Source organism: Curcuma longa, chromosome 9, assembly GCF_044706935.1.
Source record: "Curcuma longa cultivar G26 ecotype Majalengka, Jawa Barat chromosome 9, ITB_CL_G26_1.1, whole genome shotgun sequence".
Lineage (NCBI taxonomy): Eukaryota > Viridiplantae > Streptophyta > Magnoliopsida > Zingiberales > Zingiberaceae > Curcuma > Curcuma longa.
In genome coordinates this window covers 9,070,801-9,087,274 of record NC_133869.1, presented here as the reverse complement: position 1 = coordinate 9,087,274, position 16,474 = coordinate 9,070,801, and the positions used below count along the sequence as shown (strand labels likewise).

The window sequence follows — 16,474 nt, the reverse complement described above, 5'->3', positions numbered from 1 at the left end:
ATTGGGCAAATGAAGGTTTTAGTTTTGATGGTCAATTAGATCCAAATGCTTGTTTATTTGACATGAAATACTATAAGACTGTTATGGCATGACCAACCTTCTAGGAGCTCTATCTGCTAAAATGACTTGTTAGATCTGCAAAGAGATTTTAGCATGGTGTCCAAGCCAACTTATAATAGTTTAGCGAATCACTTCTTTACTAGTAGACATGAAAAGGAACATATAATCCCACATGTCTTACTAATCAATTGTTTACAAAATGGACAACAGAATCACCAAACCTTCTTTTGCACTCCCTGCTGAGATCACCTTTGCCCAAGCGGCATCTACATGCACTCCTGTTCTTTATCAGTAAATGGTGATATGGAATGAGACTTTAAACCATGGTCTATTGCTCTTTTCAGGATGATGAAAAACTAGATGTTTTTTGTAGAAGAACTAGACTTTAAAAACCATGTATTCTTAACTATGTATTGCGTTGGTATTTTTCAATATAAAGCAACTAGTTATTGTTTGTCTTCTGTTTAATGTTTTACAGGATGAGATTCAGAGAAAAACTGGTTATATTGTGATGAAAGAAGATGGTATATTTGATGTTGATGCTAATACATCAATTGATCAACTTTCAGAAGAATTGAATATTAAAATGCCAGAGGTCTGTATTTTTATCTTGGTGATCATCAAAGTTATTGTCAAAAAATTGCCACTAAAATTCTGTCATTTGAACTATTTTTGCCTTTTGCTTATACTGTTGCTGTTCTTTTAGGTTTCTTCCTGTTAATTTCTCGGTTACACTGTTGTAGGCCTTTGGAGTCTTATCTATTCAAACTGTGTCTATGTTATCATGGAAATATTGGTGTTAAGTTTGTCCATGCTATTCCTCGAGGGTGCAATTATTTTTTGCTGGAGTAAATGTCATTTAACTTTAGTAGAAAAGCATAGTTGATGATATATGCTAAAATTGTGATATTTAGTTTGCAATATGGTCATCCTAGTGTTCTGCAATCTGATAATAAAAGGCTTCAAGATTTTGTTTACATTTTAGAGATAAGATCAAGGTTTGAAATCTCGTTTCAAGCCAAAGTTCTGATCGCTGGCCAAAATGAGTGTTATGTCGTACCTGGTGTGCTGACACACCGTTTAGTATGCACCAAGGAGGAGAGGAAGAAGATTAAGAAGAGGTGGAAAGGGGAGAAGAGGGAAGCAACTTACCTCCAGAAACCCTAGCCATGAAATTGCCAAAGTCACTTGCTGAGGAAGGAATCAAGAGGAAAGAGTTGTGGAGGGAGGAACAAACTCGTCGCCACCATTGCTTGCAAATGGAACGAACTTGTTGTCACAACCGCTTGCGGGCAGAAGGAACTCATTGCCTATCACCTTTGTCTCTAACTGAGGAAGGAATAACTGAGTTGGGAGACACTTTGGAATGAGTCGAGGAAGTATTGTGGTCCTTAGAGATTTTCATGGTAGGATAACACAAAATAGAGGATCAACATAAGACTAAAAAACAAATATGCATTTTATTTATTTTTCAAAGTAACAAAACAAGGTTCTATTATAAGCAAAAAGTCGTGTATAAAGAAACAAAATTATTATGAGGAAAGTATTATCCTATATATGAAAGATACACTGAACTATGTATAAATAATAATAAGAAATGTAAATGGGCAAAAACCATGAAAGTTTACATTTCTTTTAATACAAAAGTTAAATCTAACAATTTAGTTCATTTGGAACCCATTTACTAATTTAACATCATTTTAATCCCCCTTTTTGAAAAAAATGCAGCAATTTATTAATTTAAATATAATCTTTGACATTTGTTTCATGCATAGGGAACCATTAATGAGGGATCAAGAAGCAGATTTACCCACCTAAGTATGCACTGATGAAAAGAGCCCCACCTAAGTATGCACCAATGAAAAGAGTTGAACAAGGTCAAAACTATTAACCAAGTAAACATCAACATTGACAAAATAGACAATTAAGATCAATGGATTCAATACACAAGGCAAGGCAGCATGTTACCCTAAACCCTAAAACCCTAAAATCCTAAAACTGATATTTATGGTATGGGGTGATTTATGGTAGAATTATTTAGGGTATAGGGTTATTTGGGGTATAAGGTTATTTGGGCTATTAGGATAATTTAGGATATGGGGTTATTTGGGGTTAGGTTTAGGGGTATAGGGTTATTTGGAATAGGGTTATTTTGGGTATTAGGATTATCTGGGGTATATGGCTATTTGGGGGTATTAGAGTTATAGGGTTATTTAGGATATTAGGTTTATTGGGGTGTGGGGTTATTTGGGGTATTAGGGTCATTTAAAGTATTAGGTTTATTTAAGGCCTAGGGTTATTAGAGTTATGTAGGGTATCAAAAATTAGATTGAGAGCATTTAACGTACAAGGTTGTCGACAATGCACAATCAAGTAGAAAGCCACTGTGGGTATACGACATATAACATTTTCTAAATACAATATAATAAACTTGAAATCTCAAGCCATGCGGCCCATGCCAAAGATTTGGTCTTTGATACATGGTGCTAGTTGTGAATTTGAGGTAGAGGGGATATAAGATGAATGAGAAGAAAAAAAGAAAGAAAAAATAATAGCTAAATTCCTTAGGGTAAACTTTATAGGATCAAATTTTGCCTATTGACTAGTATGGTTTTGGCACCATGCTGTGTTGATACTCAATATGCTTTGGCATATATCAAAACATACCGAGATGAGTTTTGATCAGTTTTATTCTTTTATATATATACACACATTTAGCTTATTTAGTTATAAAAAAAATTAGATTTTAGCAATTGAATAATTAATTGAATTAAATTTGATTTATAATTAACATTTTTGCATGTGTCAATCCAAGTATGCAGACATTAAGATGAATTGTACTCATTTGATCGTTTCTCACTTAGATTTTCTACTTTTAGTTAGATTATCTCAATTACTAATTGAATTTAAAATGCTTTATTCATTCTTACTAATATGTGGCAAGATAAATTCATATAACTTTTGCTTCTATAATTGCCTTCCATTTAAGTTATTTATTTATAAAATTAAAATTGTAAGAATTAGATAATTAAATGAACTAGAGTTTTATAAAAAGCAAACTATTAAGACCAATAAAATTATTTGAATTCATTTTGACATGTGTTGGTGTCAAGATGTGTCGAGTATTACCACAACACGATACTCATTGGCACAATCCATACAAGAGGCACAGGAAAGACTATCATTCCAATAAATATTGGATTTTGATAATTTACAATAATTGTATTTTTCAATTGTGCCACCCGGCACACGATGAAATTTGAAACCATGCTTGAAATATAGTTGCACTTGATCCCCTTGTTGTTCACTAGTGCTAAAATTTGTTGAAAACTGTGTGATAATAGTTTTTGAAACCTTGCTTCAGATTCATAGATTTGCATAATTCCTCTTCGAAATCTGTCATAATAGCCTCAAATATGATTGTTGGAATTCTTTTCAGTCATCCTTTTTTGCCTATGCTTAATATTCCCAGTATGTTCTTTAATTTGTTCCTTTTCATCAGGATTTACAATTACAATCAATGGTTACAAAACTTGCGTAATTTTTTTTTTCCTCAAATGACTAGGGTCATCAGTATGAGACAGTATCTGGTTTCATCTGCGAAGTGTTTGGTTATATACCAGAAGAGGGTGGAAAGATTGCCATGGTTCTTGAGAAAGCAAGCCCAGAAGAAAACAGTGGTTACAAAAATGCAGAATCAGATAGTTCATTAGAGAATGGGAAACATCAAAAGTATGAAATAGAGGTATGTTGCACCTTTGTACTACAATTTTATTGACTGTGCATTTTAGTAGTGGCTTGTCTTTCCTCCTGCTGGCCGGAACTAATTTTTTTTTAGCAAATTTGCTCTCATTTCACTCCTACCCCATGGATTGGCATCATCAGCTTAATCTACCCACCTTGCAGATCAGCGTCATAGGCTAACCATCTCAAATGGCTCAATTGGTCCATTTGAATTGATTGGCTCAATTTGTCCATCCGACTCAATCAACCCAATCGATATGTCGACTTGGTCACCTCAATCGATCGATATGTTCAACTTGATTGACCAATTAATTTGTTTGACTTGGTCATCCCAATCCATCCATCCATCCGATGATTGATCCATCAAACCAAATCAATCATATCTGCCCAACCAGCCTAGTTAACTCATCCAACCTAATCAACTTGTCAAGTTCACCTAGCTCAATGCATGATTGTGCCACTCAACTAGTCTAGCCTGATTGAGTTGTCCATCTTGACCGATCTACTCGATTCATCAAACCCACCAAACTTGACAGGCTTGCCCAGCCTGATCGGACTAACTGACCCACCCATCCCACTAGATCGGTTGACGCACCTAGCCCATTTGACCCACTTATTTCCATCTGGCTCGATCAACATGACTAACACAACCATTTTGTCTAGTTTGTCAGCTCAATCGACCTCATATGTTTGTTCTACTCATTTGACCTCAACAACTTGTTTGACCCGCCCAACCCACTTGTACCAACTGACGTAATTGGCATGATTGGGCATTTGGATTGTTTGACTGGTCCAGCCCAACCCTATGTAATCGGACCACTCTTCTTGCCAACCCAAACATATGACGAGTTCAACTGGTTCGTTCAGCTCGCCTAGCTTGACCACCTCAATTGGCTCTCAACCAACCGATGAGTTTATTTTAGTCCTTTAGCTTGATTGACCCATTTGACCAGGGTGGGCTTGTGAAGTCGATTAGACGAATTGTTTGAGGATAGAACAGATAATAAAAGTAATTCCTGCAATATAGAGTAAGAAATAACTCCATAAGAATTAATATTTCAAAGTCATTTTTACAACCAAATTAGGTAATGTTTATTTCATAGGAATTCATAGAAAATAGAATTGTTATTTCTATTAACCAAATTCTTCATTACAAATTTCAATGGAAGCACATGCATATCCTTGCAACTATCATGGTCGCTGTAACTGTGCTGTTTTGTAGAATGCAAGATTCCTCAGGACATGACGGGAGGCATAAAATGTGTTTGCATCAGTCTATAATTTAATCATCCAGAGATCAGTGCTAATATTATTCTCATAATCAAGCATGTGCCTTAAATTACTGTGATGGAGTATGGCATGCGACAAGGCCTCACCTAGATCTTCTCAGCTGGCATATAATTTGGATAGTTGCATATCATTTGTCAAATTGAGAGAATAGTGGAAGGTTTTATAGAGCATTTTATCATCAGAATATTCTGAACTGCGTAATAGTCTGCAACGATTTCATATTTCTTGCTAAGCATGTTTCTTTTCATTATAAAATTAGCATAATTAGTTTGCATGGAAACATTAAATCTAGTATCTGATTTGTCTGTTCTTTGGATCATGCAGATAATGGAAGCTAATGCTAGGAAAGTTGGCAAAGTCCGTTTCAAAGCAGTAAGTAGTAAAAGTTCAGACTTGGAGACAAAGGGTATAAATCGTGTAGTTTCTAAAAAGGTCGTCAAGCGGAAGAAGCAAATTGATCAACTTGAGAAGATGAAAGAAGACAGCCCTCTCCAGGTCACAACCTCATGAAATGTTGAAAATTTCTCTGTTATCGTAGTAATGGCAGTAACAACTGCTAATATTGTTTGTCTTGTTAGAGAAATAAAAACTAATAGTAATGTGGTAACACGCACCTGGTGGGAGCTAAAAGAGAAGCGAAGAAAGAATATATGAACGATTAGGCGGAGTATAATCTTTTTTGTTATAATGGCATGAGATTATGTTTCCTAGCAGATGGATGTTGGCAATTTGTTTTACTTTTTTTTTCCTTGTGTTTTTCTTCTTGGAATGATCATTCTCTTAAATCATGTAAAGGGACAAGAAGGAGAATCTGATGGATAGATTTGGAGATGAGATTGTAAATTTCTGTTCTTTTGCTATATCCTTGTCAAGATCAGATTTGTTTGGAACCTAAAATAGTTCATTATTTTAGGTCATTTAAAGTCTTTTTAATTTTCCTTGATTGATCTTTTCTCTCAAGTTAGTACCAGGTAACAGTGATTGTGTCCAAGCATCGAAAAACAGCTGTTGTCACCTGCAGCTGCCGATGTTACCATAGCTCATAGGTTGCTTCTGGCAACATTGTAGCAGCACCAAAACCTTCCCTTCTTACCCAGCAGCAGAACCTTACAGCAGTCAACCTCCTTGTTGCTCCCTGTGAAGATTAGGGTAGCAGCAAATCGCATCTCGGTGTCAAGCCAGGTGAGAAATGCAGCGTGCAAGATACCTTTTGAACATTGTATACTCATATTGTTTCTTCATCTTGCAATTGTTTCAGGTGAGCCGGAATCATCTATGGCAGCAAGGAGGCACTCTTCTTCCACTTACAGTGGTATATTTGGCAGTCTATTGGTGAATTTCAACACATGTAGGTAGGCTCTTCTCCTTTGGAATGGGTGGAAACATAAAAGGTTGCTAAAGGTGAATAATGTTGGTCGTAGTAGGGAGTACTCCGATGCAGAGCCGCGAGTTAGGCGACTAATTGTTGAGTTGATGAATACTGGATGGAACAGTGTTAGAGAGATTTGATGGAATTGAGGTTTTAAGAGGATGATGGCTAGGTGTTGCAAGTGAGGTGAAGAGGTTTGAAGTCTATTGAATGTAGTTTGGAAGTTTTGAGTTGTGAGGTTGGATTGACTTAAGGTAGCATCAGTGAGATATAAATTAAATTTAATGTGTTATTTCTTACAAAGAACTTTAAGTTATTTAATTCATTTTTGAAATTTATTTTGTAAGTTAATTCTTACAAAGACATTATTATATGTTGCCATCTTCCTTTCTCTTGATTGATCTTGGGCCTTATAAATTCATGCTTTAAATGTTAATATTGTCTGTAGTATATTAAATCCTTGCTTTAGATGTTATTGTGAGTCTCATCAATTAATGCTCAGCAGTTAGCAATGTCATTCAAGGGCTCTTATATTCTTAGCAAGCTAGTTCACACACTTTGAACTTCTATAAATATACCTAAAAAAATTTTACTCATGAATTATTATTCAGGAAGGAACATTAATAGCTCTCGGACATAGTTGAGTTGGTTACGATGAAGCAGATTTGTTGAAGTGGATAAAAGTTAAATTTCAATGAAGTCGAGGTAATATCTTTTGTCATGATTAACTGTAATTTTTTAATTTATCACTTCATAGATGGTTGTGGGATTGACTGTGTGGAATTGTTAGGATGACAGATTCTATATTTTTACTGATGGAAGGAACATTAATGAATTTACCTTGTGAATCTTTTTTTCCAATTTATTTGTTTTATATGAAGCTTTAGTTACGAAGATTAATGAATTTAGCTTGCTAATCTTCATTTTATTTATGTCATATATGAATTTAGCTTGCTAATCTTCAATTTTTATTTTGTTTTATATGTTTTTAAATATGAAATGAGCTCTTATTAAATTAAGTTTCAAATTTATTAAAAAAATATTGTGATGCCCCATCAAAATAAATACATGAAAATATATACAAGTTTTGCCATCCATGTTCATGGAATATCATCGAAGAAGACAAATTATTATTAGTTCAACATTTCAAGTGATCGTTGAATATGATTGAAGAAGACAAATTATTAATTCAATATGATGGGATTGGTCAAACTAGTCGACCAAAAATCACAATATAAACCAAAATTTATATGTGACGATAAGATGATGCATGAGTGACAATAGCAATAAAGTGATGCACAAATATTTACTTATTTATTTTCTTTTTCAATTACTTGGAGATAATAAGTCAAGATTTTTCACAGGTATACTTTGTTCCTTGTGGTTAGTCTTTGGGATGTGGTGGATTGTTCTCCTTTTTTGACTTCAAAAATAAATAAATAAATAGTAAGATTAATATGATAAACAAAAATAATGTCATGTTTATACATCTTACTTCCATTTTATCATAACTAATTTAATAAATTATTGTAGTTCTTCAAATCTCTTATTTTGATAAGTAAAGTCTCTTGGATTATTGAATTTTTCTTCTTCTTCTTAATAAGAGCTACACATCACATCACAAAATTTAGAATTTGTCAAACCTCATGATAAATGTGACAATTCTTGTCGCTAATGGACAAACTCTTCCCCTTCCCCTTAGAAAAAAAAATTAGTTCATTAATTATCAGGTCTTCTATTCAAACTACTGTTCATTAATTATAATCTCTTATTTTTAGGATTATAGTACAATGGTTAAAAGTGGGATGAGCTCTTCAAATTCCATCCAAAACATATTATTACATTTGATCATTTAAAAATATTATTTATTTAGATTCAAAATTTTAATTCTAATAAAAACTAATATAATAATTATCATACCATAAATTTAATTTTTTATTCCATTTACCTAACCCCATTTTACAATAAAGCATAATTATTATTTTTTTAAAAAAATATTTTAAGTCATTTTCTTTAAGAATTTCAATTTTTGACTTATTCGCACACACCACGTGGGTCAACTTTTGACTTCATTTCGACTCTCACGTTAATTAAACTCCATGTCAACTTAAATTATCAAAAAAACAGCATTAATTATTCCACTAATCCTCTGCTTTTCTTGACTTAAACATCCTCTTAAACATCCTCATTTAATTAATTAATATTAATCTCAAATAATTTTATCAATTATCACAATTTATTTATCTATTCATTTTATTATTTATTATTTATTATTTTTTTCCTGATGCTCCAAAGATACCAGCACTGGCCGCGTGTCCACGGGGACTCAATGGGAATGGCATTAATGTAATTTCCTGGAACAATAGTGGCATTTGTATAATGTTTATCTTTTCTGAGTCTTTTTTAAGCAGCCGAGTTTGATTCATCTCAAGCTTGGAGTTCGCCTCTTCGATTCGAATCCCTTTCTTGTTCAGGTGAGAAATCGCAAATCTCTTGTGCTTCTGATTTGATTCTATCGTGTTATTGCTCTCGGAGCTTGCTCGATCGAGAAATGGAGATTAAAGGAGGGTTTTTGCCTTCGCTTTCCCCAACCCAACCCTTTTTATTGCTGCTGTGATGATTCGGGATTTTCCTTGCTTCTCTTAATCTTGTGGGCCTTTCCATCTTCCCTTTGTGATTTTCGCGTTAATGGTTAATCGAAAAGAGAGAATTTTTGATAGCTCTGTATCTGAACTAGGGTTTCTGGTTGGGTTTTAAGCTGCAGATCTGGCTTGACTTTGCCGGCTTGTTTTGTTTAGGTCTCATATTAGATACAGAGATTGGATTGGCTTCTTTTGAACCATATTTCCTGTTTCGCTTCTGGTTTTAGTTGGAAATCAGTTTTATTCTTGATTTGGGAGATGGATTAGGTATAGATTTACGCCAGTTTGTGATCAGTGCACAATTACTATGGAACAAAGAACAACTAGATTCCTTCAAAATTTCTACTTTGCTATCTTCAATTGAATCTTATTTCTCATTTCCATCCCTCCAATCAATGAACTTGCTCATTTTTCCCGCAATCTAGTGTCACAGTGATTATTAACCTATGGCTCTGCCTCCATTTGTTCAAAGAAAAGTCATTGATTTCAGCTTCAAACATCAACATCAGCAAGTTGTGTTAGCCCATCTATTTGTTGTTGGCTACAATACATGGATCTTGTCATCTCCATTCAACTCTTTGTAAGTCTCTATTAGTAATAATATTCAAATCTTATGAAACCTTGAACATATTCATATCACATTGACCTCAAAAAAGTCATTGTTTCACATGTAAAGATGAAGTAGAGTTTCGGAACTAAAACCGCTAAACTTGTAAACCAGCTTTATGCTTGGCACAGTGATATGATAATATATATGATTGTGATTTTATATGTTGGGTTTTGATAAATCATCATTGAGTTGTTGTGTTTTCTCTTGATTATGTGAGCCATCCTGAAAATTTTTGCAGTACAAAGTATTTATTGCACATGGTTGTTTACATTTTGTAACTTTAGTAACATATTTTGTTGCTCCAGAAATATGTAAAATGCAGGTAGGATGGTTCTTCATTTGGCACGGTCCTAATTTGCCGGATTAATACTTCAATGCAAACATCTACGAAGTGCAAAGCTTTTGACAGACGCCCGCAGTCATTGAACGATATGAGTTTGCTGGATGATAATGCGGAATCCCATTTCATGACTGGAGATCACCAATCCTCGGAATATCTTGCTTCTGAGGATACTTCAAAGCATAGAAATGTTCAATCACAGGCAGGTCAAATGCAATTCTGTACTCTTGAATCCTCCTTACCGACTGTGATCAGTGCTCCTTACCTACCTACCAGTGGGAGCCCCATATCCCAGCCAGATTGGCACTCTGATCATGTCCATGGATCTCCAGTAAGTGCTTCGTCTGTTACTGAAGATCCGAATGATCTGAAGTCTAAGTTAAGCGCGATTGGGCATGAGATGCTGGGTGCTGAATATCATACCGTCGAACGATTCAAGAACACCTACCCAGCCCATCTGCCTCCAGACCTGGAGAAGTGCAGGCAAGTGATGGGAATTCCCAGAGGAGACTTGAAACAGCATCTCATAGCCTGTGCTAGAGCCATTGCAGATAATGATCTCCTCGCCGTCAAATGGCTTATTCTGGAGTTAAAGCATATGGTTTCAGTTTCCGGGGAACCGGCTCAACGACTAGGAGCATACTTACTCGAAGGCCTGATAGCTAAGCTGTCTGCCTCTGGGAGTTCCATCTACAAAGCTTTGGAGTGCAAACAACCTGCTAGTGGTGACCTCCTTTCCTACATGCATATCCTCTATGAGGTCTGCCCGTATTTCAAATTCGGTTACTTGTCCGCGAACGGGGCAATTTCAGAGGCAATCAAAGATGAAAACATGGTTCACATTATCGATTTTCAGATAGCTCAAGGAAGCCAGTGGGTCACTCTCATTCAAGCCCTCGCCGAAAGGCCCGGCGGTCCGCCGCGTGTACGAATCACCGGAATCGATGATCCTTACAACGCACACGCACGATGTGGTGGTCTGCACATCGTGGGACGGAGACTCTCCCGACTCGCTCACTCATGCAATGTGCCGTTTGAATTCCATGCCGTGCCGATACCCGGTTGCGATGTGGAAGTCGAGCACCTGGACATCCGGCCCGGGGAGCAAGTGGCTGTGAACTTTGCAATGGAGCTGCATCACATACCAGATGAGAGCGTGAGCACGAGGAACCACAGGGATCGAATTCTGAGAATGGCCAAGAGCCTTTCCCCCAAGGTAGTGACACTGGTGGAGCAAGAAGCCAACACAAACACAGCTCCTTTTTTCGCAAGGTTTCTCGAGACTTTCGAATACTACACCGCCGTCTTCGAATCGATCGATGTTACTCTTCCTAGAGAAAGCAAAGAGAGAATCAACGTTGAGCAGCACTGCCTTGCCAGGGACATAGTCAATGTGATAGCCTGTGAGGGTGCCGAAAGGGTAGAGAGGCATGAGCTGTTTGGGAAATGGAAGTCCCGGCTGACCATGGCCGGATTCCAGCCAGTTCCTCTCAGTCCTTTGGTGAATGCAACCATCAAGACCCTGTTACATAGCTATTCGCAATGCTACCAACTCGAGGAGCGATCCGGTGTGCTTTATCTCGGATGGATGAACAAGACTTTGGTCGTTTCATCCGCCTGGAGATGATGATCGACAAACCGAATGATCAAGGTTTGGTGTATTTATCTACTCGTAAACTAGTAGTCCATGAGCATGTATACTTTAGTAAAAAGGTAGAATTCGTCACTTCAATGGTCCCACACGGTCGATCTTATGACTATAATGGAGGAGGCATGAGCATGTATACATACATACATTGGTTAAACACACAAGAGTAAGAACAGAAATTAATAATAAAGCCTCTCTAAATCCAATTTTTTCAGGCATATTATTCTTTATAATATGGTTTGGTCTTAATTAGATAAGTATAATTTACTAACAATAAATTCATTAATATCGTTAGGAAAATTTGGTAAAATGTTCCAGGATTAATGTAAGAAGTAGATATTATCTAAATAATAAGATCGATTTGATATTGATTATAATTTAAACTACAAAATTATAATTCGTTTATATAATATAATATAATATAAAAATATCAATCAAAATAAACTACGTGATTTGAAAAAAAAGGGGAAAAAATTGATAAAAATAAAAAATAATAAAAAAATCAGATTTTTTTTAATTTTTAAAAATAATTATTGTAATTTTAAATACGAAATAAATCAAATCGGGTCGAGTGGGAGGGGGTACGGCCCGATTTACCCTATAAAACGGCTCTTCCTCTGCCGAGCTCGGCCGCCGAGATCTGCAGCCGCCGATCAGCTCTTCCGCTGTCCACCCGCCGTTCCACCGATAAGGTATGCCCTCCTGTTCCCCTTTGAAGCCCTTTCGGATTTTATGCTGAATATGAGTACTGAATCAGGCTGAATCCTTGCGTTGCAAGCTCCTTGGCGGCCTTGCTGTTCTGAGTTTGGGATTTTTTTTTTTTTAATCCCTTGTCTCAAATCTAAGTTTGATTTGTGTTGCAATTGAACTTCTGATCTAACTCTGGCGTGTTGTCCTAAGATATTACTTTTTCGTAGACTGACTTGTACGTTTCGGCAATTAAATTTTTTTTTATGTTATTACATGATGAACTCGATGCTCCGTTGTTTCTCAAAGGGCATTTGAGTTGAGATTATGTACTGTTGTTCTGTCATATAGACCACATACTGTTTTTTTTTAAAAAAAATTGTTGACTCCATCTTATATGTGATTCAGCTTGTTCTATTGTGGAGTTTTGAAATTTTGGAGTTCTGTAAGTTGTGGATGTGTTTGATATTAGGTTTTATAAGAGATCTTGTCTCAGCATATGTTCATTGGATAATTTGTCTTTTCATCTGATAATGATATCTCAACCTATGTGTAGGATGGACAAATGGTCTTATAAAGGAGAAAAGAGACTGGGATTCAACATTTTGTTCTATTTATTTATAGTAGAAGACTTAGAATAAATTTGTTTCCAGATGAACCTTCCTGCTTCATCTTAGGATGGGTGTCAAACAAGAATTGAATGTGTGTTAATTGTTCTATTAGGATGAATTTGAGAATCCTAGATAAAGCAATTCGGTTAAATAAGGTTCAGTTCAGTTAGGTTCAAATTCAAGATGGAATTATGATCTCAATTCACATGAGGAGCTCATGCAACTTAGATGGTATGAAATCAATGTGTAAAACAAAGGTGGAGAAAAGTAAGTGCTTACCAAGGTGGCAAAATTAACACTAGCAAAAGAAGTGTGAATGTGTTGAGGTGAATATGAGATTAAATTTCCAAACTGAATCAACCAGGAAAACATAGGTAGAGAAAAGTAAGAAGAGTAAATGCTTACCAAGGTGCCAAAAATAACACTAGCAAATAGGAAGTTGAGGCGAGCTATAGTAAAGCAAAAGTAAATATTTTTAACCAACATTATTTATAGAAGGGTTCATCCGGAAAGAAATTTATTTTAACTCTTCAACTATAACCAAAGCAAGCTAAAATTTCAGAAACAAGTATTGTATTTCAATATTGTTTCTCCTTCACAAGAAAATTTGTCTGTTCTATGCCTATGTCCTTTCCATAGTTCTCATGGACAGATAAGAAATAGAAGATTGTTAATAAAAAGTACAGATTATACTATGTGATTTGTTCTCTGTTACTCTGCTCAATTACATTCAAATTCTTTTTTTGCCAAAAATATTCTCAGAGAGTCCCAATTTTTTTTCCTTTTTGGGCTTAGTTTAATTCCTAAGCTTGGTTTAATTTATTTTTCAATTTTGTTGTCAAATTTAATTTTCATATGGTAAAAGAAGAATCTTCCTTGTTTCGTTCTTTCAAAACTCTGTTGTTTTGTGCCTGTAGCATAACTATGTTGAGCCACATCCCCCTTTTTATTGGAGTTTTAGTTTCAATTGTCTTTTAATGCGTTTTTAAGTCTGCTAAGGATGTTGTCAACTTTGAGTTGCTTTATGTATTCACTTTTCTTTGCCATGCAACTTGTTTTCCTGCAATACCTTGGATATATTTGTTCCAATAAATCCATCGAGGAAATTACTTGCAGAATAAGCTATCATGGCGGAGGAACCACAACCTCTTAACTATGTTCATGAGACTGTGCTGAAGAAAAGAAAAATCAGTGAGGATTGGGCCGTTAAGAGAAGGGGGCTTCTAGCAGAGAAAAAGAGAAGCAAGCAAGAGAGATTTAAACGTCCAATTAAGAGGCCTGAGGAGTTTGTCAAAGAATACCGAGACAAGGTTAGTAAGCGATCCATATTGTTTTCTTGCAAAATGTGTCTGTTAAGATGCTACACCTCTGCCTCATCTCTTTCACTTTGGCCAACTTATCATCTTGTTGAAAACTTCTTTATTGAGGGAGACATCTGCATATTACTGGTTCATTGTAAGCGTTAGAAAACTCTGCTGAAATTCTGTTTTCCATGGATATGTATCTGGTCAACTGTTTAGCATTATCCATATGATGTTTTATTTGCATTGCGAAGTTGTTTATTCTAATAAGAACCTAGGAAGATTATGATTTATGGAGTCTTTCATCAATTTACCTTGAGTTGGCCTCTGTGAAAAGCAGCTACGGTTTTGTGTTCAGCAATTAAGAGAGTAGTTAGCTCAGGGTTGGCAGGAAATTTGTATGCACAGGAAAAGAGTGTAAATGTCATTTGGTTAAACAAACACTTGTGATAAGAAGAAATCTTGAATGATAATGAAAGTGCTTGGCCATCTGAAGTGCTAGTATCTTGTTTGCTCATGGCACTTAATTCTACAAAACCTTAAAAGATATAAATGTTTACATAATCACTGGTGGTGCATTTGATTCATAGGGTCAACTAGTCTATTCCGTATGTATTTCCATGGAAAAAGTATTCCTGTGATTGCAAAGATCAACATGCTAACAGTGTCCATGGATTGTGATTCCCTAATCATCCTTCTTAGATATTCTTTACTCTAATTCAAGGACTAACTATTCCTCTTCTACTCAATTCTTGAAGGAATATCTATTCAATTATATTTAATTCTCCAATAAATTTATGTCATGAAGCAGAGAGGGTTGAAGTGACTAGTCGCGATGATAATTTAATCTAAGAAGACAACCACTAGGGAAATTTCTAGAAATGATCATTTAATCTAAGAAAGACATTAATCAAGGGAAATGTCTATAAATGGTAGTTGTGATGGCCTATCAGGGTGATTTCTATTTCATGATTATTTGTTTTGTTTGAACCATTTTACCATCTTAATTTTGGTTTGTTGGTTGGTATTCTCTCTACCATTTACCATTTCACCTCTGATACCTGCATCTCTGGACAATGGAGTTTAGAACTGTGGTATTACACACGTTTTTTATAAACACACATGGAACTAATGAGAGGGCCTGCATTGAATACCCTTTTTCTACCCATTACTCTGAGTGCTCTTGTTCATTTCATGTGCATGCGATAGTTTCCACACTGTTTTTTATAAGTTTGTAGTTAGTTAATCTAATCATTCTGAATAGAAAATGCCTTTTCTTTTTTATTATCTAATATAATTGCATTTTTTAGGAGTTGGACTTTGTTCGCATGAAGCAAAGGGTAAAACTTCGGAAGTTTCCTAATGAAGCCATGAAATCTAAGCTGCTTTTTGTCATTAGGATCCATGGGTTAGTTATATAAAAGGAATCTTAGTTTGTGTCCTTTCTTTAATCTTGTTTAATATACATGCACAGTCCTTTTTAAAACTCAACCATGCGTTCAGATCAAAGGATATGCATCCACAAACAAGAAAAATTCTGAACAAGTTGCGGCTCGTACAGATATTGAATGGTGTGTTTCTCAAAGCCAATGAAGCAAATTTGAGAATGTTATTGAGAGTAGAACCATTCGTCACTTACGGGTGAGAATGGTGTTCCTTTATTCTCACTTAATCCCAGATAAGCCGGAATTCTTGTTTTTATATTTTCTTTCTTCTAAGATGTTTATTTCAACTTTGTAGTTACCCCAACTTGAAAAGTGTCAAGGAGCTTATCTACAAAAAAGGCCATGGAAAAGTAGACAAGGAAAGGACTCCTCTAACAGACAACAATGTCATCGAGCAGGTAAGACAAGTCCTAAAATTTTTGATACTACAGCAAGAAACTCTGATCTAGTTCATGTTCCCACCATGGACATATTGCCACTTTTTCAAGAATGGGGCCTTTATGATAGTGGAATTAACATTTATGCATGTGAATCTTCGATGTTTCTTGTGCTGATATCTCAACAAAGGAAAATTATGCAAACCAATGAAGGTAATGAATGAAGCTTTTCAAAGAAACACTCAGTCAGTAGGTCGTATAGGGACTATTCTAACTCTTGATAACCTAAAAAAAATCTTCTCGTATAGGTATACTTGAAGCTGCAAAATCTCTATCATAAGTGAGGATGG

General features: G+C 35.5%; 3 protein-coding genes across 4 annotated transcripts in view; all 3 read left to right on the top strand.

The window, feature by feature from the left end:
• Nucleotides 1-545: 545 nt before the first annotated feature.
• On the top strand, nucleotides 546-6,275 carry LOC141834855 (DUF21 domain-containing protein At1g55930, chloroplastic-like). The gene is made up of 3 exons (XM_074722237.1): nucleotides 546-655; nucleotides 3,626-3,805; nucleotides 5,419-6,275. The coding sequence occupies exons 1-3, from the start codon at nucleotides 572-574 to the stop codon at nucleotides 5,602-5,604; spliced, it is 450 nt and encodes a 149-aa protein (XP_074578338.1). The 5' UTR covers nucleotides 546-571; the 3' UTR covers nucleotides 5,605-6,275.
• Nucleotides 6,276-8,884: 2,609 nt separating this feature from the next.
• LOC141834853 (scarecrow-like protein 21) lies at nucleotides 8,885-11,895 on the top strand. 2 transcript variants are annotated; one of them, XM_074722233.1, is made up of 2 exons: nucleotides 8,885-8,937; nucleotides 10,021-11,895. In XM_074722233.1, the coding sequence occupies exon 2, from the start codon at nucleotides 10,090-10,092 to the stop codon at nucleotides 11,680-11,682; it is 1,593 nt and encodes a 530-aa protein (XP_074578334.1). In that variant the 5' UTR covers nucleotides 8,885-8,937; nucleotides 10,021-10,089; the 3' UTR covers nucleotides 11,683-11,895. The 2 variants fall into 2 exon arrangements, with proteins under 2 accessions (XP_074578334.1, XP_074578335.1); XM_074722234.1 differs by having other exon boundaries at nucleotides 8,908-8,937; nucleotides 10,038-11,895.
• Nucleotides 11,896-12,307: 412 nt separating this feature from the next.
• Nucleotides 12,308-16,474, top strand: part of LOC141834508 (large ribosomal subunit protein uL30z-like) — a 5,307-nt gene continuing 1,140 nt past the window's right edge. The window contains exons 1-5 of the mRNA XM_074721829.1: nucleotides 12,308-12,395; nucleotides 14,118-14,311; nucleotides 15,613-15,710; nucleotides 15,806-15,943; nucleotides 16,043-16,145. Of these exons, the coding sequence (XP_074577930.1) occupies nucleotides 14,129-14,311; nucleotides 15,613-15,710; nucleotides 15,806-15,943; nucleotides 16,043-16,145 (522 nt within the window). The 5' untranslated portion in view covers nucleotides 12,308-12,395; nucleotides 14,118-14,128. The remainder of the gene's footprint in view (nucleotides 12,396-14,117; nucleotides 14,312-15,612; nucleotides 15,711-15,805; nucleotides 15,944-16,042; nucleotides 16,146-16,474) is intronic.